Here is a 24104-nt window from a genome sequence, read left to right as displayed (position 1 = left end):
TACCGGGACACTGGCACTGGAACACCGGGACACCGGCACTGGGGCACCAGGTCACCGGGACCGGGACATCGGGACACCGGCACCGGGACACCGGGACACCGGCACTGTGGTACCAGGACACCGGGACCGGGCACCGGAACCGGGATATCGGGACGCCGGGACACCGGCACCGGAACTCCAGGCTCCGGGACACCGTGAACTGGGTACCGGGCACCAGCATCGGAACACCGGTACCGCCACCGGGAACCGGGACACCGGGACGGGGATACCGGGACACCGAGCACCAGGACACTGTCACTGGGACACCGGCACACCGGGCACCGGCACCGGGACACCAGCATCGGAACACCGGGACCAGGACACCGACACCGGTACCGCCACTGAGTACCGGGACATCGGCACCGGTACCGGCACAGGGCACCAGGACATCGGGACCGAGACACTGGGCACCGACACAGGGACGCCGGCACCGGACACCGGGACACCGGCATCGGGCACAGGCACCGGCACACTGGGACACCGACACCGGCACTGGGACACCGGGCACCGAGACACCGACACGGAGACACCGGCACCGGCATCGGGACACCGGTACCGGGTACCGGCCACAACCGTGTGGACCGCGGAGAAACGCGCGTGGGCGCTGCACCCCGCCGAGCGGCCGGTACACCGGGTGTACGGAAGCGCCCTCGGTCACACCGAGCTCGGGCCGGACCCGCGGACACGCGCGGGGCTGCGGGGCCGTTTAATGCTCCCCGCCGCGCGGGACCGGGGCTGCGGGGCGAGCGGTCGCCGACACGCGTGGGCACCGCGGCTGCCCGCGCCCCCCGAAACCCCCGGGAGCTCCCGGCAAGGTGCCCCCTTCCCTCCGAGCGGCGCCGGGACCCCCGTGACGGAGCCCCCCACGCCGCGGGACCGGCCCCACGGGGGAAAGCGGCGCCGTGAGCCCGCCCGCTCCGCGTCTTTCCCTTTTTTCCCCTCTTTTATATCCTTCCCGCTTTTTCCTTTTTTTCCCCTTCTCTTTCCCTTTTCCCCTGTCTTTTCCTTTCATCCTTTTTTTGCCCCCTCCCCTTTTCCCCCCCCCTTTTCCATTTTTCCCTTTCTTTCTCTATTTCCCTCTATTTTTCTTCCTTTTTTTTTTTTTTTTTTTTTTCCCTTCCTTTCGCTTTCCCCTCCCGCCGCGGCTCCCGCGGGCACCGAATCCCCGCCCGAGGGGCCCGGGGAAGGTCCCGCGGGGTCCGGGATGCCCCCGCCTCGCCTCCCGGGTGGGAAGTCCCCCCATTTGGGGCCCAGAATGGCCCCAGCTCTGGTCGGGGGCCGGGGGGAGGATGTCCCGGGGCACCACCCGCCGTGACCGGGGGACCACGGGGACCCGTTAGCGGGGAGCGGAGCGGAGCTGCCGCTGGGCACCGCCGCCCCGGCTCGGATTTTGGGTCCATTCCAGCGGCTTTTAGGGCGCTCTCCCTTCCTCCCTGAGCACAACGAGGGGGGCGCGGCGGGGGGGCGGCAGCAGCGGGACCCTCCGCTGGCACCGGGGCACCGACACAGCGGTGTCCGCCGAAGGGGGGGGGAGGGAGGGGGCCGTTCCCCGGTGGGGCGGGGCGGGGGGGGGGGGGGAGCCCCAATCTCGGCCCCTCACTCCCCTCCTCCGCAACACCCCAAAGGAATGAGGTCACGTGAGGCGGGGCGGGGCCTGGCGGCGGCTGGAGGAGGGAAAAAAATAAAAAAAAAGGAGGAAAAAAAAATTAAAAAAAAAAAAAGGAGGAGGAAGGAGGGAAAAAAAAAAAGAAGGGAAAAAAAAAAAAAAAAACGAGCGAGAGGAAAAAAAAGGGCCCCGGCCGCAGCGCCGCCGCCGCGCCGAGCCGAGCCGCACCGAGCGGCGGGAGCGGAGGGGCGGCCGCGGGGCCGCCGCTGCCGCCGCCACCAGGTAGGGACGCGGCCCCGGGCCCCCCCCCGCCGTTGCCGCCGGGCCCCGCCGCCGGGCCCCCCCCACCCCCCCCCCGCGCCCTTTTCTCTCCGCGTTCAAGATGGCCGATGGCCGCCGCCTCCCCCCGCTTTGTGCCGCGGCCCCGCTGCTGCCCCGGGGGGGGGGGAGCTGTGAGCACCCCCCTCCCCTGCACGGCGGGTACCGGCGAGGGGCTACGGAGCCCTGACAGCCCCCGCTCCCGCCGCCCCCCCGCCGGGCCCGGCGTGGCGTGGAGCGGGGCAGTGCGGTACGGCCGGGGGGGGCCGCGGCGGGAGCCCCCCCCCCCCCCCCCGGGGCGGGCGGAGGGGCCGGGCCGAGCCCGGGGGGGGGGGCCTGTCAGCCGGTCCCGGAGCACAAAGGGCTGCGGGGGGCACCGGGAGCGCCCCGGGTTCACCGGGGCTGCCCCACCCCCGGCCCCAAATCGTCGTGTGTGTCCCCCCCCAAAAAAAACCCACCGAAGCGGGAGCTGCCCGCGGCGCGGGGCCGGGGGGGACCCCCGGGGCACAGCGCGGGGTCACGCGTGTCCGTGTCAGGCGGGTGTCACGCACCGCGCGGACACGTCTCGCCGCGGGAGCGACGTGGGGGGGTGTGGGGGTGTCCTTGTGCGTACACGGGTGCGTGGACACGCGTGTCCGTGCCCTCCCCGCGGTGTTTCTCCCACCCCCCGCCCCCCTTCCCGCTGTTTCGCTCCCCGGCAGCGGCCGGTGCCCGCGTCCCGCGCCCCGGGGTGGGGGGGGGTCCCGTCGAGGGGGGGGGGGACGGCGGGTTCACGCTCCGCCGCCTTTTTGTCGCGTTCCCGGTGCGTGGGGGCCCGTGGCCGCCGTGCGAGCGCGCGGGCAGGGCCGGGGCGGGGGGGGGTGTCCCGGTTTATTTCCCGGCCCCCAGGCTCGCCGCCGCCGATGGGTCCCCCGGGGAGGGGACAACCGGTCGGGTCCAAGTTACCGGTGACTTTGAAACGTCCTTCCCCACCCGTGCCTGGCCCGGGGCGGGGGGGGATTTTGGGAATGGGGACGGGGGGGGGCACCGTGCCGGGCCACCGCCCAGGGAGACAAAAGACCCCGAAAGTCGGTGCCGGGGGTGCGGGGGAACCGGCGGCGGGGCCGGGGCGGCGGGAGCCGCTGGCGGGACGGGGCGGCCCCGAGGGCTCCGGCGGGGCCGCTGCTGCCGCCGGCTCCGGTACCCGGGGCTGGAGGTGGTTGCGGGGGGGGGGTCCGGGGCTTTGTTCGCCCCCGCGGCAGGAAATCGCGGTTGTTATCACCCGGTTTATTAGAACCGGTTTGCGCCGGTGGCTCGGGCTCCCCCCTCCCGCGGAGACCCGGGTCGCCATTGGCGGCTGCGAGCACCAAAAGCGGTAAAATCCACCCAAAATGCAGCCGGGGGTCGGTGCGGGGGACCCTGCCCCCCCCCGCCCCCCATCCCCCGCATTCTCCTGCCCGGGGGTGCCTGGCAGTGCCCCCCCCCCCCCATCACCTGTGGGCTGCGGAGGACTGAGGGCACCTGCCCGGGGGCAGCAAGTGCCGGGACCCCGAGGGGCCCCCCCGGGGGATGCCCGGGGGTGAGAGCTGAGCCGAGGGGGGGGGCTGGGGCTTCCCGAGCACCCTGGTGCCCCTGGCCCCCCGTTCTGCAAGGGGACCCCGCGGCTCGGCTTGGCCCCTGCTGCTCCAGCCCAGGGGTGTCTTCGAGGTCCCCAGTGCCGTGGTGTCCCCATCCCCGCAGCATCTCCAGCCCCATCGCCATCAGGTGTCCCCATCCCTGTTCCCATGGTGTCCCCATCCCTGTGGTGTCCCCAACACCATCGCTGTGGTGTCCCCATTGCTGTGGTGTCCCCAACCCCATCCCTGTGGTGTCCCCATCCCTGCAGCATCTCCATCCCCATCACCATCCCCGTGGTGTCCCCAACCCCATCTGTGTGGTGTCCCCCACTCCATCCCTGTGGTGTCCCCATCCCTGTCCCCATGGTGTCCCCATCGCTGTGGTGTCCCCAACCCCATCCCTGTGGTGTCCCCATCTCTGCATCATCTCCATCCCCATCCCCATCCCCATGGTGTCCCCATCACTGTGGTGTCCTCAGCCCCGCAGCATCCCCATCACCATCTCCGTGGTGCCCCCATCTCCATCTCCATGGTGCCCCCATCTCCATCTCCATGGTGCCCCCATCCCCATCCCCGTGGTGTCCCCAACCCCATCCCCATGGTGTCCCTGTCCCTGTGATGTCCCGCGGAGGCCAAAGGAGAGGAGGGACCCAGACGGGAGCAGGGAGCGAGCGGGGCCGCGGGGCAGCTTCCCCGGGGCAGGGACCTGGTGTGGCCCTGGCATCGTGCAAAGACACCTGCAGCCCCCAGCCCCCCCACACCCCCCAAACCCCCGGCCCTGCGCACACCCAGCCCTGCGCACCCGCCTGGCGTGCACACACCCCCACGCCCCCCCGCCCCGTACACCCTCACACACCCCCACGCGCGCGTGCACCCCGTTTGTTCCCTGGGCGCGGGGTTCGCCCTGCTCCTCGCCCGGTGGCGGTGCCCGCGCTGTGGCCATTGTGCCCTCGGTGATTGTGGCGGCTGTTGTCTGGTTGTTGGCTGTCGGGTGTTTGCCAAGCGCCTGGCCCCGTGTCAGGCGGCCGGTGACACCGCTCCACGCCTGACCCCATGCGAGCGCCTGTGCGGCAGGGGTGTTGGGGGGTGTGCGGGTGTACTCTGCCTGTGCGCCTGTACGTGTAGTGTGTGTGTGTGTACGTACACGTGTGTGTGTGTCTCCCTGGGGGGGTGGGGGGGTGTGGGTGCGTACGGGTGTTGCTGTCGGCGCACCCAGGCTCTGCCATCGCGCCCACAACTCGTTTACACAAACCCAGGGTTTCTCCTCCCCTCTCCCCCTCGCCTCGGATGGTTGTAATAATATTCTGGCTCTTCTCCAAGTATCGGGGTTGCCATGGAAACAATAAAACTGCAGCGATTTCGGGCCCCGGCTCTGCCGTCTCCCATTGTAAACGTGGAAGTGCCGGAGCGGGCAGGCGGCGATTCCCCCGCGTCTGCGCCCCGCGCCAGGGCCGCTGCCTGTGCCCCATGTGCACACCCGGCCAGGTACACCCGGACGGGCACCCCCGGCCACGCAGGTGCTGCGGGTGCTCCTGGCCGCGGGCGAGTGGCCAACACCGGACTTGGGAGTTTCTATAGAAACCGTGAGGCGGTGGCTGAAAATGCTTTTTCCATCGAACAAAACAAAAATACACTTCGTGTGTGTGTGTGTGTGTGTGTGTGCACACAGCCCCAGGAGCTGCAGGCCAGGGGCTGGCAAAAGGGGGTGATTTCTCCCCTCTCAGAGGTGTCTCAGGATGGGGGGGACCTACCTGGGGACCCCCAGGAAGATGCAGACGTGAGGCAGAGGGAGCTGGGCAGTGCCCAGGGCTGTATGGGGAGGGGTGTGGATGCTGCTTGTGCACGCCCGGCGCAGCCCCAGTGCTCCTGGGGCCAAGCGTGGCCTGTTGGGGGGAGCACCAGGCGCCCCCACCCTGCTCTGGATTTGTCCAAGGGGTGAAGAGGGTCCTGCAGGTCCCGTCCTCGCACGAAGCGGCTGTTAAGGGGGGTCCCGGGTGTTTCCCTGCAGGGAGGATCCGCTGCGGCGCTGCTCCAAAATGCACAGGACCACCAGGATAAAGATCACCGAGCTCAACCCCCACCTGATGTGCGCCTTGTGCGGCGGCTACTTCATAGACGCCACCACCATCGTGGAGTGTCTGCACTCCTGTGAGTGTCCCGGGCCCCGCGCTGCACCCAGGGGTGCCCCCAGCCCTGGGAAGGGTGTCCCCAGCCCCGGGAGGGGTGGCTGTGCTGCACCGAGACCCTCCCGCGTGCCCAAACCCACCCCTGCTGCTGCACGGGGTCATGGACGGGGCTGGAGCGGGGCACCCTGAGCCGGTGTAGGGGTGCGGGTGCTTCACCGGGCTGGCACAGGGGCTCTGCCCCCTCGTCTGTCTGTCTGTCCGTCCGCTCACGCCGAGTCTCTCCCCGCAGTCTGCAAAACCTGCATCGTTCGCTACCTGGAGACGAACAAGTACTGCCCCATGTGTGATGTCCAAGTGCACAAAACCAGACCCCTCCTCAGCATCAGGTGAGCTTCGGGGTGTCCCCGTGCGCCGTACCCCCCCGTGGCACCGTGCCCCGGGCCCTGGGCCCCCCTCGGTGCAGCCTGTGCCCCTGCTCTGGGGTGCAGCCCTGAGCACCCCGGGATGGGGAGCGGGGTTCTGTGCCCAGCCCGGGCGCAGGATGGTGCTGCTGAGCGAGGACCCGTCACATCTCCTGCGGCATCTCTCTGCTCCGGACCCGCGCCCCGCAGCGGTGGGGCTTTGGGGCGCTCCCTGGGCGGATGGGGCGCGGGGACGGTGGGCAACGCCACCATGGAGGGGCCAACACTTGGGGACATCTCTGTGGCACCCTGCGCCCTTCCCTGCGCATCCCAGCCTGCGGTCGTCCCTCCGTCCATCCCTGCGGCCCCACCAGGCGCAGTTGAACTTGCACATCCCCCTGTGGGGACGGCGCCGTGTCCCTCGGGGGATGCCGGGGTGGCAGCGGCGCAGGTGTAAGCTGCCTGGCCGCGGTGACGGTGGCTTCGCGCCGGCTCTGCCCCGGCCCCGCGTCTGGCTGGGGAAAGCCAGACACGTCCCGTCAGTTGTGGAATTGGCTCTGCAGGTGGTTGGCATAGAAACCATGAGAGGCTGCAATACATCACCCGGCTTTTTTTTTTTTTTAGCTTCTCCCATGTAAATCTGTTTCTGTAGTAACACTTTTTTTCCGCCTTTTTTTTTTTTCCGCCTTTTTTTTTTTTTTTTTCTGGTTCACTATGAAATATTTACACTCTGGCTCTCACGGCTCCCTCACCGAAACATCCCTGCCTGCGTGTGGAGACGGGATACGCAGCCGCCCGCGCCGCAGCCGGGCACCGCGCGCGTGGCCTTGTGGTGCCTTTGCATCCCCTTCGCTCCCGGTGGGGGGGGAAAATGTGGGGCACCGGGGGTGGGCAGAGGTGCTGCCGCGGGGCTCTCGGGGGCCTGATCCGGATGTGGTGCTGTAGAAAACTCCCCGCGCCGATGAGGGATTCGCTTCCCCCTTTGCTTCCCGAAGCAGAGCCGTGCACCCGCGCCCCGGGCGTGATGCTGAGGGTGCTGCCCACACGTGTGTCCCCCCCCCGTGGCACCCCGGCCCCCACCCAGCGCCAGCGTGCTGGGCTGAACGGGGTTGACTCATGCGAGAGCAGGGACCGGCTGGTAATTAAGCTGCCAATCAAGTGGCTGAGGTTGCTTTTTCATTAGCTTGCTGTAAATTATAAAGCAAATTCTCTGGGTATGTATTATAAATAAAATCACAGCGGGGCCTCGTCAACCAGAGTGACATCACCGAGGAATTAGGGATGAAAGACATGGCTAGGCTAAAAATAATATAGGGTACGGTCATTTGTTTTTCTTTAAAATAAAGGCCTTATTATTAAAATGGAAATAATTGCAGATATAATTTACTTTTCACCAGTCCCACTGCTCTTGCTTTGTTTTTGAGATTATTTTTTTTTTCATTCGGCTGAGCTGCTGGTTTTAAATTGTGCCAGATGCCCTCCCTGCGGGGTCCCAGCCAAGCCTCCCAGCAAAATCCCATTCCCAGCTCGGGGCTGAGGATGGGACTCGAGCTTCCCCAGTTCCTCAAGTGCTTTAGAAGATCCGACCTCGATTTGTTCACATTTTAGGGAGCCCACCTCTCTTTCCAGGATAACAGCGGGTCCGTGGGCGCTGTCCTGCCACCCTCACAGCAGAGGGAAGTCAAGGCCTGAGCCCTGAACTGCAGCCCAGTCCAGAAATAAAATCAGATGCAAATTAAAACTTGCAGAAACATTTGCTGATCTTAGATTAATTTTTTTTTTTAAGTTCTCGGGGTGTTTTTGTAATCGTTTTGACTACTGAAAGGGAACCTGGCCCCAAAATCCTGCTGTCATCATCCCAAGCAATTACAAGGATTTTTGAAATGGTTTTCTTTCTTTCTCCAGAGTTAACCCTTTGCGGTGAGCGCGAGGGTGGACGCGTTTGCCTGCGGGACAGGGTTGTGGCATCGCCGTGGGACGGGGAGCCGGGGCTTTGTGCTGGGAGTTTCCTGGGAGGGAGATGGGGGGAAGCGGCGTTCGGGCTGGCCGGGGGCACCCGGTGCAGGGCAGCTTTCAGCAGCCCGGGGAAGCAAGCTGCTCCCTAATCCAGCTGATTTCTCTCTCTTTTCCTATTTCTTTTTCTCCCGCAGGTCGGACAAAACCCTACAGGACATAGTGTACAAACTGGTTCCGGGGCTTTTCAAAGGTACAGCCATGGACGAGTGATAATTGTGTGGGTTTGGGGTTGTTTGTAACTCGCTCCCACCCACTAGTGAAACTGGTGCCTTGGATTTCGCGCTGCCCACGCCCGCCCCTGCCCGTGTAACGGGGGCAGCAGGAAAATGCTTGGCGTGACCGGACAGGGAGTCCGGATAGTGCCCATCCCACGCTCTGGCACCCTGGGGGCTGCTGCTGGGGGGCACCATGAAAAGCAAAGCTGGGAGCAGGAGCCACGGATTTGCTCTCCAAGAGCCTGCCCGTCCTCGGGGGAAAAAGTGTGGGGGTCTGCAGGTGTGGAAAGACTGAGGACAGTCGAGCCGCCGTAAAGGCATTCTCACAGCAGCGGATTTGCAGCCGCTCCGAGGGTTTTACTGGTACGACTTGGTTGCTCTTGCTAAAGCGACTGCTCTCCTGCGGGTCCGTCTGCACCAGGCAGCTCGTGCTGGAGCTGCTGGCGGGGAGCAGGCGCTCGGCAATCCGGGGCTTCCTCTTGCTCCCCTCTTTGCACCCATCTCCCCCTTGGTGTGATGTTTTCCCCCCTCACCTTCCTCCTCCCTTCTCCCGCAGATGAGATGAAGAGGCGGCGCGACTTCTACGCAGCCTACCCCATGGCAGAGGGTGAGTGTCAGCCTTGCGACCCACCCCCCCGCCCTGGCCGTGCCCCCCACAACAGCTCAGCCTCTCCCTCCCTCTGTTCCCACAGTTCCAAACGGATCCAACGAAGATCGCGGGGAAGTCTCCGAGCAGGACAAAGGGAACCTGACGGATGACGAGATCGTCAGCCTGTCCATAGAGTTTTATGAAGGGTCAAGGTATCATTTTTTGGGGTGGGGGCTGTGAATAAACTCTCATCCTCTCCTCACTCCAGAGACAGAGCTGAGATGTGAGGTGGTGGCGGCTGACACAGCCCCACCTCAGGGCTCAGCGTATCTCGGGGTGCTTGAATGGGCAGAGGAGCACCCAAAACTCACCTGCCCTGGTCCCCCATCCTGTATCCTCTGCGGGTGCTTGCTCTGTCAGCGGAGTCCCTCCTTGCCATTCCCCGGGCAGGCAGGGGAAGGCTCCTTCCCAAGCAGCAGAGCCCAAAGGCTGCCATGTCCCCGGTGCCTGTGGTGGCCTCCAAGGATGTCACCGGCACCTGGAGCAGCGGTTCAGAGGGAGGCGGGGAGGGTGGCAGCGCCGGGCAGCGGTTGCAGGGCGCTGGGTTGGAAATGCAGCAACTTGGGTGTCTACATGGCCAGGGGTGGCCAAGCTGAAGGTCACTGGGTGTTCCCGTCCCAGCCCCTCCACGGATGGCCCTTCTGGTGGGTTATTTTTTCTCGCTGCCTTTTTATTCCTCCATGAAGTTTGCCCTGTGTTTGCTTTCTTCCCCCCCCAGAGAGGAGAAGAAAGGGACCGTCGAGAACGGGGACCTGGAGAAGGAGAAGGTGAGTGCGGTGGGACCACGGCACGGAGAGCTCCGTGTCCAGCTGCCTGCCGGGCTTCTGGGGTGTGTGGGGGGACAGGAGGGCACCCCCAAACTGTCTGCTGAAGGAGGTGGGAACTGCCCATTAATTGCACGGCGGACTCTCAGCAACGCCTCTCCCCCTGGCCCCCTCCCGCTGCGTCCCCAGAAGAACGGGGTCCGGTTCCTGCGCTGTCCCGCCGCGATGACCGTCATGCACCTGGCCAAGTTCCTCCGCAACAAGATGGACGTTCCCAGCAAGTACAAGGTGAGCGTGTGCCTGGGGTGCACCCGCTGCCCGGCTTTCGGGGTGCTCCGCTGGGCTCGGGGGGGGGGGGGGGGGGCGATGCCATTTGGGCCATCCCATGTTGCATCCCCCGCTGCAAACACGCTGTGCGAAGCCCCGAGGCCCCGTGAGGGGTGAGGGGGGGCTGGCGGTGCCCCTGCCCCCGTGCCGGGGGACTGACGCTGTCCCCTGTGCCAGGTGGAAGTTCTCTACGAAGACGAGCCGCTGAAGGAGTATTACACCCTGATGGACATCGCCTACATCTATCCCTGGAGGAGGGTAAGCGGAGCTGCCGCCTTCCCCGCCGTGGGCACTGGCACTTGGCTGGGAGAAAAACTCGGAAAAGCAGTCCTTTAGGGGAAGCTTAAAAAGCTTAAAAACTGAAAAAAATCTGAAGAGCTTAGAAACTGAAAAATTTAAGAATTGGAAGAAAAAGCTTAAAAACTGGAGAGCTTCAAAATTTGAGCGCTTCAATAAATGAAAACCCCAGCTGCCCCCTCTGTACAAAAGGTGTTTGCTCCAGGTGTGGTTTTGAGGGGGCCGGGGGGGCCGCACGTGCTTTCCTCTCCCTTTCTCCGGGGCGGGCAGGAGGGCTGGTGGCGTGGGGTGCTGCGGGGTGCCCCCGGTGCCATGCTCCTGCCCCTCTCCCGCTTGCAGAACGGGCCCCTGCCGCTGAAATACCGCGTCCAGCCCGCCTGCAAGCGGCTCAAGCTGTCCCAGCCGGCCACCTCCGAGTGCACCAACACCAGCGGCGCCTCCGAGTGCGAGTCGGTCAGCGACAAAGCCCACAGCCCCGCCACGCTGCCCGCCACCTCCTCCTCCCTGCCCAGCCCCGGCACCCCGTCCCACGGCTCGCCCAGCTCCACCGCCGGCAGCGGCCCCGCCGGCGCCGCCACCGCGCTCAACGGCACCTCGAACTGCCACCCACTGCCGCCCGCCGCCGGCCGGTGCCGCAAAACGACTGTCAACGGCAGCGCGGCCTCCGCCTTGACCTAAGCGACGGCGGAACAGGGACTCCTGGCTGGGTTTTATATATCTATATATATTATATATATACATATATAAATATATATGTGTACATAGGGAGAAAAAAAATTATACATACTTATTTTCTATTGATTGACCAGATTAATTTAAAATGCAAATAAGACACATAAATGTGGTTGAATATTTTTAAATGATTTTTTTTTTTTTTTTTTAAATTTTCTTTTAACTTATGTAAGCTGCATGCCGGAGCTGGGAGCCACGCAGGCGCTGCCACCTTCCTTGCTCGTTTTCTCTAACGCTTTTCACTCTCCTCCCCATCCCTCTCCCCTCGCGCCCACCGGGAGCGAGACGGGGCCGTGAGCGGGGACTCCCGGCTGCACAGGTAAGGGCCAAGCACAGGTAAGGGCCAAGCACAGAAGCCAAAAACCGCCCCCCTAGCCCCACCGTGCCCTGTGGTTTTTTTGCTTTTTTGTGTTCATTTGGGGGTTTTTGGGCACCAGGTCTGATAACGTGATGCCTGTGGCCGGCTGGGACCAGTGGTCTGGTTGGTGGCATCGAGCATCGCTTGCCGGCGTTGCCCCCCCCGGCTTTTCCTTGCCGTGCACGTTTCTGTTTCTTTTTTGCTTTCCCTGTGTGGTCTCTGGACGGTGTTTCAGGCTCTGATCTAGCAAACCCTCACACAGACGCTTCCCTTTATGCACAGTAAGTAGGTTTGGTTGGGTTTTTTTCAGCTTAAAAAAATTAGGCTTGCACCTTGGCGGTGAAGGGCCGAACCGGGGTGGGAGCACAAGCCCCACTGAACGTTGGTTTCTCCTTTCCGGGCAGCGCTGGGTGCCCACAGCTCTGGGCACCGCCAGGAAATTTTGGCTGGGGGCATCTAAACCGTTGGGGGTGAGACTGGGGGGGACCCAGAGGCTGCAAATGCTGCTGGCCTGCCCGAGCTGGGGGGGGCGCGGGACCCCCACGTCACTGGCTCCCCACTCACCTCCATGGCTTCAACGCCGCGTTTCGGAGCGTTTATTTTTGTTCCCGCCCCGTCCTTCCTCCTTCTCCTGTCCCCACATTGGGTTTTTTAAAAAATAAAATTTAAAAAAATAAGACTACAGTGCCTTTAGCCAGGAGGCTTCGGTGAGGGGCGAGCGCGGGAAGGTGCTGCCGTGTTTCGGGCGGGAGCGGAGCGGCACCGGCTGCTCCGGGGAAGGGACCAACTTTCTACATTGACAAAAAAAAAAAAAGCACACGAGCCCCGGGGAGTGCAGACCCTGGGGGTTTCGCTCCTGCCCTTGCTGGGGAGGGGGACAAATGAAAAAAAAAAAAATATAAAAAGCAAAAAGCAAGTGCCTGCAGCGCCCGGACAGCACCCCCCAGCCAGGCAGCGGCTGCGGCCGCCCGCGACGGCACGGTGAGAACCAAAGGAAAGCGGCACGGGAATTGTATGAACAGCCCGACTCCAAAGGTCAGGAAACATGGGATGTTGTTATTGTATTTCTAATTTTTTTTTTAATTTTTTTTTTTTTTTTTTGAAGTACTGCACCCCCATCGCGGACTCGACAGCGGCACTTTTGCTATAGCACAGCCCGGGCTCTGCTGCCCGGGGGGGGACCCCACAGGGCCTCTTTTATTTCTCTCTTCCCCATCCCCGGGCTGGGGCTGGACGAGGGGCTCGAAGCGTGTCGGGGGGGCTCCATTTGTCTCGACTTTGACACCCCTTTTCTCCTTGTAAATAGGCCAAAATGGACTGAGGGAGGCAGCTGAAGTGCCTCGGTCTGGGGTTTGTGTGGGGCTCTTGGGGGGGGTTGTTTTGTTTTCTGTTTTTTCCTATATGGTACAAACCAAATTGCTCTGTATGTTTGCATCCTGTACGACGTTTTAATGTCTTGTAATATATTCTGATATTCATATATTGTTATTGGTTAAACATTTGTATAACTATACAGCTTTGTAAATGTAATAAATGCTGCAGACTGTCCTTCCCTTCGCCTGCCTGTACAGCTGCAGCCGCCCGGGTCCCGCCGTCCCACGTCTCGCTGGGCACCCGCCGCTCTGGCAACACCAAATCCACTCCGGAAAGTCCCAGGATCCAGTGGATTCTTTTTTTCCGCAGCCACTGCTGAACCTCCGTTACCCCTGGCAGGATCCCCGGGGAGGGGGACAGAAAGTAAAACCGCTGCCCCCACGCTGGGTGAGGCTGGTTCGCTGCAGCTGGGCCCTCAAGGCTCGGTAATTAAGGTTAATTGGGGTGGGAGCTGAGCATCTCCCCACTCCCTCCCATACCTGAGTGGGATGAACATCCCGGCGGCCCCCAGCTCCTGTGGGCTCCGTGACCCCCATCCCCGGGGGGTGCAGCCCTGTCAGGGCTGGGTGCCCTCTTTATGGGTGCCGTCGCAGTAGGGGGGGGTGCGGGTGCGCTTGCACCCACAGAGCCAGACCCTCTTGTCCTCCTCGGGGGTGAAGCGCAGCGGGGAGACCCCCGGGGCCGCTTTTCTGTGGGCGCCGTCGCAGAAGGGCTGCAAAGCAAACGGGGAGCAGGTAAAGGCGGGGATTTGGTGGGGCGGGGGGTGTCTGGCTGGCTCAGGGGCTGCGCTGATGCCCCCCCACCGCGCTGGGCATGAAACTGGGGGACTACCACCCCGCTTTCCCCCCCCACCCCGGCTGCGAACCGCCCCCACCCGTGGTGCAGCGCATCCTCCGGGAATTGGGGCGCTGCGGGAGCACCCGGGGGGGGCAACAGCACCTCCTCGCCCCAAATCCCTCCCCACTGGACCGGAGCGGGGGGTGTCCCCGTGGGTCCTGCCCCGGCGCCATCCGCATCCCGACGGGGGGGGCGGGGCTGGAGCCCCCCGGCCCGACCTGGCTCTTGCTGTGCCCGCAGGCGCACCACGCGTATTTCTTCCCGGCCTTCAGCTCTACCGGGAACGGCTCCGCGGCGGCGGCCACCGGCGGCGGGGAGGGGGCCGAGCACCGTCGCACTTGGGGGGCGGAAAAAAGCGAAGGGATGTACAAAACCCCCGGAGGATCCCGACACCGGCGGAGACACCCCCCCAAACCCCGCCCCCCGCCCGCTGCGGCGCTCATCAGTGTCACAAGCGCAGCCGGTCTCCGCGGCAGCATGGCCCGGCCCCACGCCCGGTCACCGTCCCCGGGAGCGGCTCCTCCCCCCGGCCCCGCCGGAAGGACCGGGCCGGCCGGGCTCGGCGGGAGCTCGGTTGCTCGTTGCAGAAAGGTTCCCCCTTGCACGGATGCTCGCACGGATCCTTGCAGCCCCCCCCGCGGCTCCTTTGCACGGTCGCCCCTCTCGCACCCCCCCACCGGGGGTCCCCGGTCCCGGTGCGCGGCCCCTTTGCACCCCCCGATCAAACCGGGCTCTGGGTGCGCTGAGCCCTTTGGTGCCGCCGCTCCCCCCCCCCCCCCCCCCCCCCCCCGCCATCTCGCCCCTTCGCGGGGTTGGGGGGGTTCGCCCCGACCCCCCTGCGGAGCTGGAGGGGGGGTCCCTCTGCTCGCCAAATGCGGGCTCCGCCGAAATTCATCCTCCCTGGAAATTCATCGTTTAAGCATCAAAGGTTTGGATTCCCCCCCCCCCCCCGCGCCCCCCCTTTCTTTTCTTTAACATTTAACTACTGGGAAAAATGAGCTTTTTTGACAGCTGCAGTGATTTAGCTCCGCAGATGGCCGCACGCCGGAGCGGGGGGGGGGTCTGCAGCTGGGGGGGATCTGACCCACGGGGACGATCCCACCCGCCCCGGGGGTCACGGCCCCCGCGTGTCCTGCGTGGGGGCTGCTCCCCCCACCCCATCCCAGCTTCCCGGTGCGATGGAGCGAGGGGCTGAGCCGGGCACCGAGAGCATCACCCTGGAGAGCTGTTAAGCCCAATGTCCAACCCAAGGCCGGTTTATTTTCCTTCCTAAAGTGCCCCCCTGCCCCCCTCAAGGGCTCATCCCCACGCCAGGGGTAGAAAACTCCCCTCCAGGCAGCGACTCCCCAACCTCCAGGCCCAGGTTTGGTGCTTCAGCTCACGGCGTCACTCGGAGACGTCCAACCAGCCACCTCTGCACATTCTGAGCTGCGGAGGTTGTAAATTCTGTGTTTAATGTCGCTCTGCAGCCCGGCTGCGGGCCACGGGGCGGCCTTTCCCCATTCCCCCTCGTCTGCAAGTCGCTGGGGAGCTGCTGCGCTCGAGTAACCTCGTTCCTCTGCGGCCGCCGGCGCGTCTGTCCAGAAACACCCAGAAAATGAGCGGACATGGAAGCGGATCTTTTCAGCCTACTTTTTATTTTTTGGAAAACATTCTTTTCATAAAAAGTACAAGGACTGTGACAATTTCTCAGTCATACAAATACATTAATGATACAAAGACGTTATTTGCGTTATACACAAGGGAGGGAAAATGAGGCGCGCTGACTTCCTTTCCCACTGAAGATGGAAGAAGGGTAAACAGGAGCCGTTTTCCAAGAGGTCCTGCTGCCCTTAGCACCTGATTTGGTTTTTGTCCTTAGGAAGAAATTAAAACGGAACGCGTCCTCGCCAGCCTCCGGCAGCGAGCGCGGAAGACGCCGACGTGCGGCAGTTGTACAAATATGTAAGAAAGTGCGGCTACAAATCTGCCCATGTAGTTTTCAAATAAAAACCTTTTCTTAGGAAAAAAAACAAAACAACCATACAAATATCTGCTTAAATGTTTATGTTCTTGTATTTTCAACTCCTCGCTTCTCTCCCCGCTCCCTTTTCCACTGGCCCCTCTGGCCCACTCGAGACCGGCTCCGCTGTGGGGAGCCTTGTAACACTTAGGCTGGGCTTAAATCCCTCTGAAATCCAGGCTGCGCAGGGCCAGACCTCTGCCTCTTCCCTGCTTCCCCAAGCAGGGGGATCAAACAGCTCCCGTGGGGCAGGACCCTGGGCCGTGCCCTCGCAGGGACGTGGCTGCAGCCCATCATTTCATTCGGTCCCTCCCTAACCTGGGTCACAGACCCTTCTGCTCGCTGTGGCTTTTGGGGCTGCAAGTGCTGTTTAATCAAATTGTCTTGCAGAGGCTCCCTACAGCCCAGGCAGGTGCTAAAACTTTGCATTTGCTGCTTAAATTAAAAATACAAACCAGGCCCTGGAGGGGTTTTCTGTGCTTTACCCTTCAGCTGCGATGTCACACGTAATTTGGAGCACAGTCACAAATGGGCGCTGCTGGGCAGGGTACCGATGACTTTTTCAAAGTTAAAATGATAATCGTTAACTAAACAGAGTTTTTCCACTTTCTTACTTTTTAACCATTTTTAGCACAAACTAATTTCTTCAAGTTCTGATAAATGTTGAAATATCAATTAAAAAAACCCACCGAAAGCTTCCCTCCCTCCCTCCCGCCAGTCTGAGCAGTGGGTTTGTGGCGGGGAGCTGCGAGGGGGGAGCCCGTCCAGGCAGAGCAGCTCCACCACCTGCACCAGGGAGGGAAGGGATAAATGGGGATTTGTGGATTTGGCTGAGCCCGAACTCTCCCCTTGAGCACAACCTCGCCAAAGGTCTCACCAGCCAAAAAAAAAAAAAATTTGTAGCGCTGCCACTCCCACCATCTACCCCCGTCTGTACTCCGCAGCTCCCACCGCAGTGATGCCCCGGGCCTGGTGTCCCAAGGCAGGCAGCTGTGGGTTGGGAGGGGATTTTCTGTGCCGAGGATCCTCACACAAAACCCACGGAGCTAAAGGAAAGGCTCCACCTGCCCTCGCTGCCCCGCGCAGCAGCGACTGCCCTGAGAGGCCGGAGCCGGGCTGTGCCCATGAGGTGCTGCTCTAAGGACCAGAAGGGCTGGCAGCTGCACAAGCTTGTGAGCTCCTGGGCTGTCTCCACACCCCGTGGGTCCAAGAAGCTTCCCCGCAGGATTGAAGCCACATGGGACACCCCGGAGCCCACGGTTGAGTGGGCACCACAGAGCTGGGGTCCCTTTTCTGGGCAGGGGAGGGAAGAACAAAGCGCAGGAGACGTGGCTCCTGAGCAAATTAGTCCTTTCTGTGCCTCTGCTTCCCCATCTGGAAAATGGGAGGGGAGAGGACACCTCTGAATTGCAGTTTCAGACCTGCTGCTGCAAAGCTACTATTAAAATTATTGCTACTTCACCCTTTCCTGCAAAGGTGACATCCACAGCCTTTATGACAACGCCATTTCTCAGACTAAATGCACAAAGGAGAGGCACCAGGGACCCATTCAACTCCCTGCCTCAAGGCTGTTTTGATCACAGGCACTTGATTATTTTTACTTATGTGGGTTTAAGAAACCGCACAGCACAGCATATACCAAGGGCAACGGTAAATAACAGCGCAGCAGGAGCTGCCAGCTCCGACGGACCGGCTGGGCTGGAGAGCCCTCGGAAAACTGCTTTGGGCGCAGCGCTGGCTGCTCGGCCCCGACCAGGCTGGAACCTGAGGGATGATGCAGGTCTCCTTCACGGCAAACGCAAAGCAAAGCCCTTATCACCAGCCGGACAGGGCGACGCCTGCGCTGGAGAGGGGTGTGCAAACAAACCAGGCTTTAAGGTGAAAGGATCTGGGAGCGACGGGCACTGCTCTGCGTACAGCTGGCCCCTGGTGCAAGCCGTGGCCACGCCGTCCTCCAGAGAGCTCTCGGGGCCCGTTAGACCAAGGGGTGGACTTGCAGGGAGCAGCAAAGGCCCCGGGCAGATTTCCTTTTCTGCAGCGGGAAAGTTTCTGTGTCCTAGAGCCAATCTGCCGCTCACGCCAAACAACCGCCGCCTGTTCCGAGCCCCCGAGGGAGCCGCTCCACCACCGCCGCGGGCGGGAGCCCCACTCGCTTCAGCCGCATCGGTCACCTCTTGCCCTGCCAACTAGCCTGAACATTTCACCCCAAAGAGAATGACACCATCTGCTTGGTATGTCTTCTCTGGAGTCCTCTCCTGAGCACGTGAGAAGACCTCATCCATGTCTCTATTGTCTTTGGTACAGAGCCAAGGGGCTCAAGCCATCTGCATCTGCGCAGTCTGCAGGGACGGTGCTGGAACCTGAACCTGCCCCGTCCCGCCGGGGCGGCCGGCTCGCGGCTGGAGCACGTGTGCCAGCGCGGCAGCAGAGAGAAAACCAGAGTCCAGCGAGTGCCAGGGCCGCGGGAGCCCCCGTTCGTACAAGAGCTGTGTCCAGGGGACACTGGTGACTGGTTGGGCGAGACCTGGAGCGGAGTGTGTCAGACCTAAGGCCCGTGGAAGGGAGGGGCTCGGCGTAGGACAGCCGCGTTCCATGCACCTGCTACAGAGGTGTTTCCCTTGTTATTCCGGTCCAAGAAGATGCCGCGACCTGCTCGTTGGGCACAAAACCACTGAACGTTGCTCAGCACCTTCCTCACACATCTCTCCAGTCCCCACCCATGCAAAGGAACAGAAACGCTACCGAGAGCCAAGCAGTGGAAAGAGACAAACCATGCCAGGAACAAGCCAACACAACTCTGCGGAAATATTCATCTTCTTTTTCATATTTCAGGGCTCCAAGAAACACAGCACAAGGACCTCAGTGCTCCACAGGCCTCCCCTGGGGCTCCCTCCCAGCCCGCACCCCGGCACTAACCACTACCAGGCACAAAGAGGAGGATCCGCAGCCACCAGCTCCTGCAGTGAGCAACCGAGTCCTCAGAACCAGACACCAAACCTCCTTTTCCCTTCGAAAATCAGCTGGAAGTTTCCTACAACGACCCAGAGCATTTGATGGCCCGACTCTACAAGACTTTGCATGCCACACTCTGCTTCCTCTGGATGACCCTTTGAATGACCAAAACCACTCTTAAAGATAAAACTCCCAACCCCTGTGTCTCCAGCTCGCTCTGTGCTCCCTTTCTGACATCTCTTGGGCTGTCTGGAAAAACCCGGGCAAATTCTTTGGCGTCCAGTTTGCCCCTCCCAGGTGGCAACGCTGGCTGCTGGTCAACGAGAGAAAAGCACTGCGGAAGGATGGGGTGTGGGGGGAGAACTTCTCCTGGGCTGTTGAAAGGAGCCCCACGAACCCAGAAGGCAAGCAGGGCCCAGCTCGCTGATGGGACGCGGGCACACGTGGGTGGGGAAAAACAAAAGGTCAATAAAACCAGTTTCTGATTTAAAAGCATAAGGAGAAAGCAGAACCATGGAGCCTGTGGGCTACGAGACAGAGAAGCATGCAGTTTTGAAGCATGACCCAGTAAAGTGCCAAGCCAGATCTAAGAGCTGAGCACTGGAGCAGGAGCGGGTTTTCTCCAGAGCAGGACATGTCTCCAAACCATATTTTGAAAAGACCTCATCACCCAGCTATGCGGGGCTGTTTGGGGGAAAAACAGAACAAAGCAGAAACAGCACGAGCCCTTCCCTTTGGTGCTTAAGAGAAAGAAACTCTTGGGAGCGGGGCGGACCGAGGAGCAGCTGCAAAGCTTAAAGTCAGTGAGTTTGGTTTTGGGCATCTCTACCGACTAACACGGGCTCTCGCTGTTCTTTGGGGGAGCGAGAGACCTTTTTGCTAACAACGAACCACCAACTGCTCCTCCCTCGCCCTGGTCTCCCTTTGCTCCCAAGGTGTGAAGCCAGGAAGGAGCCAGGCGGGGAACTTCCCCCCGGGCCTCGGTGCTGCCTCCTCGGCGGCATCGCGGGCTCAGGGCAGGGCCAAGCGTGCGCCCACGTGCGCTGCGGACAGCGGGACCTCAGCACAGACGCAGGACGGGAAGCACACAGACCCTATTCTCATCTCAATTTTGAAACCCTAGCTGTATTAAAAAAGTCTTTGATATCAATATTAATATTATTTATTATAATAAAGAACAGTCAAGCAGCGTGAAAAAAATATATCTTAGCTACATTACCTTAAATTGGCAAAAATATACACATTTTTCTCTTTTATTTAATAAAAAAACAAATCAAAACAAAAAAAGACACATGCAACATACTAAATGAGACATTAGCATCAAAACGGGTAAAGAAACGTACCCCAGTGCAACTGAAACACAGATAATCTTTAGCTTTTATTTTTTTCTTTCCCCTGCTCTCCCTCTTTTTCACAGAGATACAAACGTTTCATGTCGACCTTCCAGCAGTGCCCCCTTCTCCCCTCAATCTGCCAAAGGGACCTTTGGCTCTGGGACAGGTTGAGGCGATCAGACAAGGAGCACACTTCAAAGGGACCGGGCGCCTTTGGAAGATGTCAGAGAAATGTGTAAGTGCTATATGTCTCTCCCCCCCGCCGTCTCGTCCCTCCCTGCTCCGGAGAGCCCCGGAGAGCAGAGGGGCTTCGTCCGCAAACTACTGCCACCACCAAACCTCAACGGCACGGCCAGGACGGGGACGCAGCGCAGCTCAGCCCGCCCTGCTCCCAACAGCAACCCTGCCTGCAACACCCAGTCCTTCACTTCAGGCCTTGATTTCCAACCTCTTCCGACACACGGGCTCCCAGGAGCGGTGCGGAGCCCCGTACAGCACGTTTCAGCCTCCTGACTGCAAACTCACCAGGAAGTACCTCTCAGCGACCCCCTAAAAGTTTTCTGTTGTTGCCCAGGGATTTGGGCACCAAACCACTGATGGTTTTTGTTTGTCCTGCAAGTCAACGCACGTACCATGACTCACTACAGAAGGGACAGATGCCAACCAGCCTTCCCTCCTTCCCGTCCCCTCTTCCTGGTACTGGCGTGTTTCTAATTCCAGGGTGTGAAATGTGGTTAAATTTCGGAAGAGTTTGACCAGGTCTGGGCACGAGGTCAGGCCCTTGTGGTTACAGACTGGTTTGAAGGCCGTGCTGATGGTCAGCGTGACAGCAAAACAAGTGGCAACGCAAATTTGGGACCTTAAGAGTAAAAAAAGTAAAAAAATAAAATAAAAATCAACCCCCAGAGCGACCCAGCTGGGCAAGCAGCTGGCAGAGACCACGTTTGCACATTTAGCGGCCGCTGTTTCACCCCGAGCCCTTCTGCCCATCACCTTGCTGACCCAACCCAGCGCTAAGGAATGTCAGTTCCCGAATCCCGAGGAGCTGCTGCTTGCCCAGGGCGGGCAGGCACAGCCTCCGCGTGCACGCAGCCACCACACGCACGCGGGGCACGTCGGGGCTGAATTCAGCACGGCAGCCCCAAAACAGCAGCTTTCGAGCCCAGGACTCCTCACGCGTGGAGGGGGCAGCAAGGCAAGATACGGTCTCTGCCCCTCGCAGAGGGAAGGGAAGGACAACACAGCTGGGGGAGCAGGGGGGGAAATTAAAAAAAAAAAAAAAATTAAAAAAAGTGCAAGCACACAATTGTGCCAGAGCAATTTTGGGGACAGGGAGCCAAAATTAAACCATTTGCAACTGAAAGATCTCATTCACAGTTTGTACCAGGCGGATGGAGGGTGGCACAGCTCAGCCCCGGACTTCCTCGGGAGGTGGCTGGGGACAGGGACCGTCTCAGCCAGAGCCTCGGCTCAGCGCTCCTCTCGGTCTGTGCTGCAGAGACTTGCAAGCAAGGAAGGGAGACTTTTTTTTTCCTGCATTTTGACTTTTAGCTGCCATCTCCATCTTTCCAATAGCTTCTTAACCTTGTTAAAACATTAGTTTTTCTTTATAAAAAAAAAAAATCATATATATATAATATATATATATTTCTGAGCAGACAGCAGTGTTCTGCCCAGTTCACAGAACTGGAGGCTGAGATCAGAAAGGTATTTTCTCTCCTTTTAGCCTTATTCAACCATTGCGGTGACAATCTTCCAAACAAACAAACAAAAAGAAATAAAATAAAATAAAAAGGAAGGAAGATATTTAGCAGATGAGTTTTGCCTATAACAAGCTTTTCTAGTACTATCAGCACAGACCCACTGCCGACAAATTTGAATAGTGCAAACTAGTTAGAGGCAGCGGGAATGTGCTGAAAAATATCCATTAAGGTCTGAATTTTATTTTTTTTTAAGACCCTCAGAGATTCTATTAGCTGGAGTCTTCCCACCTGCCCCCAGGAGCTCTGGATTTAACCAGGGGATGAGGAAAAGAAGGGGCATTTGTACGTTTGACGTAGATGTTCCCCCTCCCCCAGAGCTGCCCCACCTGTCCTTCAATCAATCCATCGCATCCGAGCTCAGAGGAAGCCGATTTCTGTGCTGAGGTTCCAGGCTGCAAGACGGAGTTAAGGTCAAAAGGTGGAGAACAACGAAGGGTCCAATGTCCTAGCTCAGGAGACTGGTAATTGTCCCATTGCTTGGAGATCCCTCTTCTGAAGTGCCCAAGACCAGTGGAAGAACGTGGTTTGGCCAGACTGGAGCGATTTGTGGTGGGTGAGAAAGAACAGGTACCGGATTTGGGATTCCCTCTTCCCCACACACATTTCTATCTGCCAGCTCAGGCCTGGGAAACAACTGCCAGGTTCAAATGCACCTTCGGAAGTTGGCTACGACAGGGGTAATACTGGCTACAGCCCCTTTTTGCAAGCTGAAGTTTTAGCCTTTGGAAATCTTGGAAGGAAAGAGAGATGGCACAAGGAGCAGGAGTGTGCTTTTCACGGGAAAAGTACAGCACCGAACCGACAGCAGCTGGCGGAGCAGATGTGGCAACGTCCTTCAAGGAAGCTTTCACCTCCTCCCCCTGCACCAGTCCTTACCCATCGCTCCACCGCTCGTGTCTTTTCAGGCTGGGTTTGGATCCAGCTGAGGCATCGGGGCTTCGTACGGTGGCTATCGAGAGAAGAGCATCCTAAGAGCCCAGCAGATGAAAAGCAGGTGAGAAATCTCAGCTACAGGACTTCTTCTTAACCTCCCCATCTGGGCAAAGCAGACCACGTAGGCAGCGCCACCACGTCCCGCTTCCCCAGCTGTGTCACAATCCAGTGCTGCCTCCCAGGGCACCGCCAGATTCCTCTGCACTGGGCAGAAAGTCCTCAGCAGAGGGGCCTCCCTCCGCCAAGGTCTTGGCCAAGGATGCGCGGTGGTCTCCAGTGCCTCGGCCTTGGGGGGGGGCTTACACACACAAACACACTCACGGCAGGGAGGAGACTGGCAGCCATCTGGTGTTAACTCTCTCCTCCACTCTGCGTGGAAACGCAGCTTCGTTTGGAGCGTGTGTGGCACGGACCAGGGTGGCAGGCAGCCCCCCCGCCTTCGCTCCTCCCGATACCAGGGCTTGGTCAGAGACGTACTGTCTTCCAAAGCACCTCTTGGCATTGCCCAGCGGCAGGAAATGCTTCTTGGAAGCCTTGTGCTCATTGCTCTAACAGTATCAAAGTTGACTGTGGAAAGCCACATTCCCCTGGCTGAGAGGAGTTGGCTGCTGGTTTGTTCAGGGTGAGGGGGGAGCTTAGCCCTTGTCCTGGGTAAGAGGAGCTCCCTTTTCATTCATGCTCTTTAAAAAACAAACAGAAAAAGAGACGCAGAGGAGACATGTATCAGTACTGGATGGGCAGCAACACGAGGGGGCAGAAGCAGAGAGCCCTGCTGTGCTGCGGACCTGGCCCTGCTCACCGCAGCCTCTCAGGCTCCTCCGAGATCAACGGAGAACGGGAGCCCCAGGGTTCCCCTCTGCCCAGTTCAGGCCGAACTGGCCCCTCAACCCTGGCCTTTGGCTCCTAAATGTTTCCAGCCAGGGCTGGACCTTCTGGGCACAGGTATAGGCCAGGGGAGGGATGGAGGAGAGATGAAAGTATCACACCATCAGTCCCTAGACACTGGTGTTCCAGTACAAGGCTGCTTTACCGAGAGGCTGTAAACCTGGCCACAACCTCTCGGGCGTAAGGTTCCTTCTAAACCCTGGGTTTCGCATGCAGTCACCTTCGTATTTCCTCACAAGGCTCCAGTAAGGGCCAGGGGCACATTGTCCCATCCAAGTCCTAGGGTTAACAGAGACAAAAATCTATGGCCCGTCTCTGCCATGCTTCTGCAGCAGGTCTGGTGTGTGTCTGCACACACGCGCGTGCAAGGACACCTTGGGAGCCTCTGGGCCTACCCACGACCCTGTCTGGGCCCTACGAAGTCCTTGGAGGTAGGATCAGGACGTGACAGTGGCTAGCCAGGGATGCAGCAAAGCCAGGGGAGCATTCTGGCTCTGTTGCCTAAGCGGTGCCCTGCTCCCCCGAGTTAACCGCAGTCTGTACAGCACCTAGCACCACGAGCTCGCTGGGGTTAGGGTAGT

At 60.4% G+C, this 24104-nt stretch overlaps 3 protein-coding genes across 8 annotated transcripts in view; 1 reads left to right on the top strand and 2 right to left on the bottom strand.

Moving 5' to 3' along the window:
- The first annotated feature begins 1630 nt into the window (after positions 1 to 1630).
- PCGF2 (polycomb group ring finger 2) lies at positions 1631 to 12991 on the top strand. Of its 2 annotated transcripts, none has more exons than XM_074891982.1 (10): positions 1631 to 1927; positions 5567 to 5706; positions 5974 to 6070; positions 8236 to 8291; positions 8873 to 8923; positions 9009 to 9117; positions 9684 to 9732; positions 9922 to 10017; positions 10234 to 10314; positions 10693 to 12991. In XM_074891982.1, exons 2-10 carry the CDS (start codon positions 5595 to 5597, stop codon positions 11029 to 11031), a joined length of 990 nt encoding a protein of 329 aa, XP_074748083.1. In that variant the 5' UTR covers positions 1631 to 1927; positions 5567 to 5594; the 3' UTR covers positions 11032 to 12991. The 2 variants fall into 2 exon arrangements, with proteins under 2 accessions (XP_074748083.1, XP_074748082.1); XM_074891981.1 differs by having other exon boundaries at positions 1634 to 1927; positions 9919 to 10017.
- CISD3 (CDGSH iron sulfur domain 3) lies at positions 12872 to 14168 on the bottom strand. Of its 2 annotated transcripts, XR_012631918.1 has the most exons (3): positions 13873 to 14168; positions 13297 to 13529; positions 12872 to 13149 (listed from the first exon to the last, which is right to left on the bottom strand). XR_012631918.1 is itself a non-coding variant. In XM_074891983.1 (2 exons), the coding sequence occupies exons 1-2, from the start codon at positions 14131 to 14133 to the stop codon at positions 13374 to 13376; spliced, it is 417 nt and encodes a 138-aa protein (XP_074748084.1). In that variant the 5' UTR covers positions 14134 to 14168; the 3' UTR covers positions 12872 to 13373. The 2 variants fall into 2 exon arrangements, 1 of the variants encoding a protein (XP_074748084.1); XM_074891983.1 differs by having other exon boundaries at positions 12872 to 13529.
- A 5586-nt stretch (positions 14169 to 19754) lies between these two features.
- MLLT6 (MLLT6, PHD finger containing) overlaps positions 19755 to 24104 on the bottom strand; it is a 46299-nt gene continuing 41949 nt past the window's right edge. For all 4 annotated transcript variants that reach the window (XM_074891999.1, XM_074892001.1, XM_074892002.1 and 1 more), the window contains one exon: positions 19755 to 23318. In XM_074891999.1, the coding sequence (XP_074748100.1) occupies positions 23274 to 23318 (45 nt within the window). In that variant the 3' untranslated portion in view covers positions 19755 to 23273. The remainder of the gene's footprint in view (positions 23319 to 24104) is intronic.

This window comes from Strix uralensis, chromosome 22, assembly GCF_047716275.1.
Source record: "Strix uralensis isolate ZFMK-TIS-50842 chromosome 22, bStrUra1, whole genome shotgun sequence".
In the NCBI taxonomy this organism is placed as follows: Eukaryota; Metazoa; Chordata; class Aves; order Strigiformes; family Strigidae; genus Strix; species Strix uralensis.
This window is presented reverse-complemented; position numbering and strand designations above follow the sequence as displayed.

Excerpts from the sequence above, each read along its gene's own strand:
- PCGF2 (XM_074891981.1), top strand. The coding sequence starts at position 5,595 with ATGCACAGGACCACCAGGATAAAGATCACCGAGCTCAACCCCCACCTG. Across the intron at positions 9,118-9,683 it reads GAGTTTTATGAAGGGTCAAG|AGAGGAGAAGAAAGGGACCG; the intron begins GTATCATTTTTT and ends TTCCCCCCCCAG. Across the intron at positions 10,018-10,233 it reads ACGTTCCCAGCAAGTACAAG|GTGGAAGTTCTCTACGAAGA; the intron begins GTGAGCGTGTGC and ends CCCCTGTGCCAG.
- CISD3 (XM_074891983.1), bottom strand. The coding sequence starts at position 14,133 with ATGCTGCCGCGGAGACCGGCTGCGCTTGTGACACTGATGAGCGCCGCA. Across the intron at positions 13,530-13,872 it reads GCGGGCACAGCAAGAGCCAG|CCCTTCTGCGACGGCGCCCA; the intron begins GTCGGGCCGGGG and ends TTTGCTTTGCAG.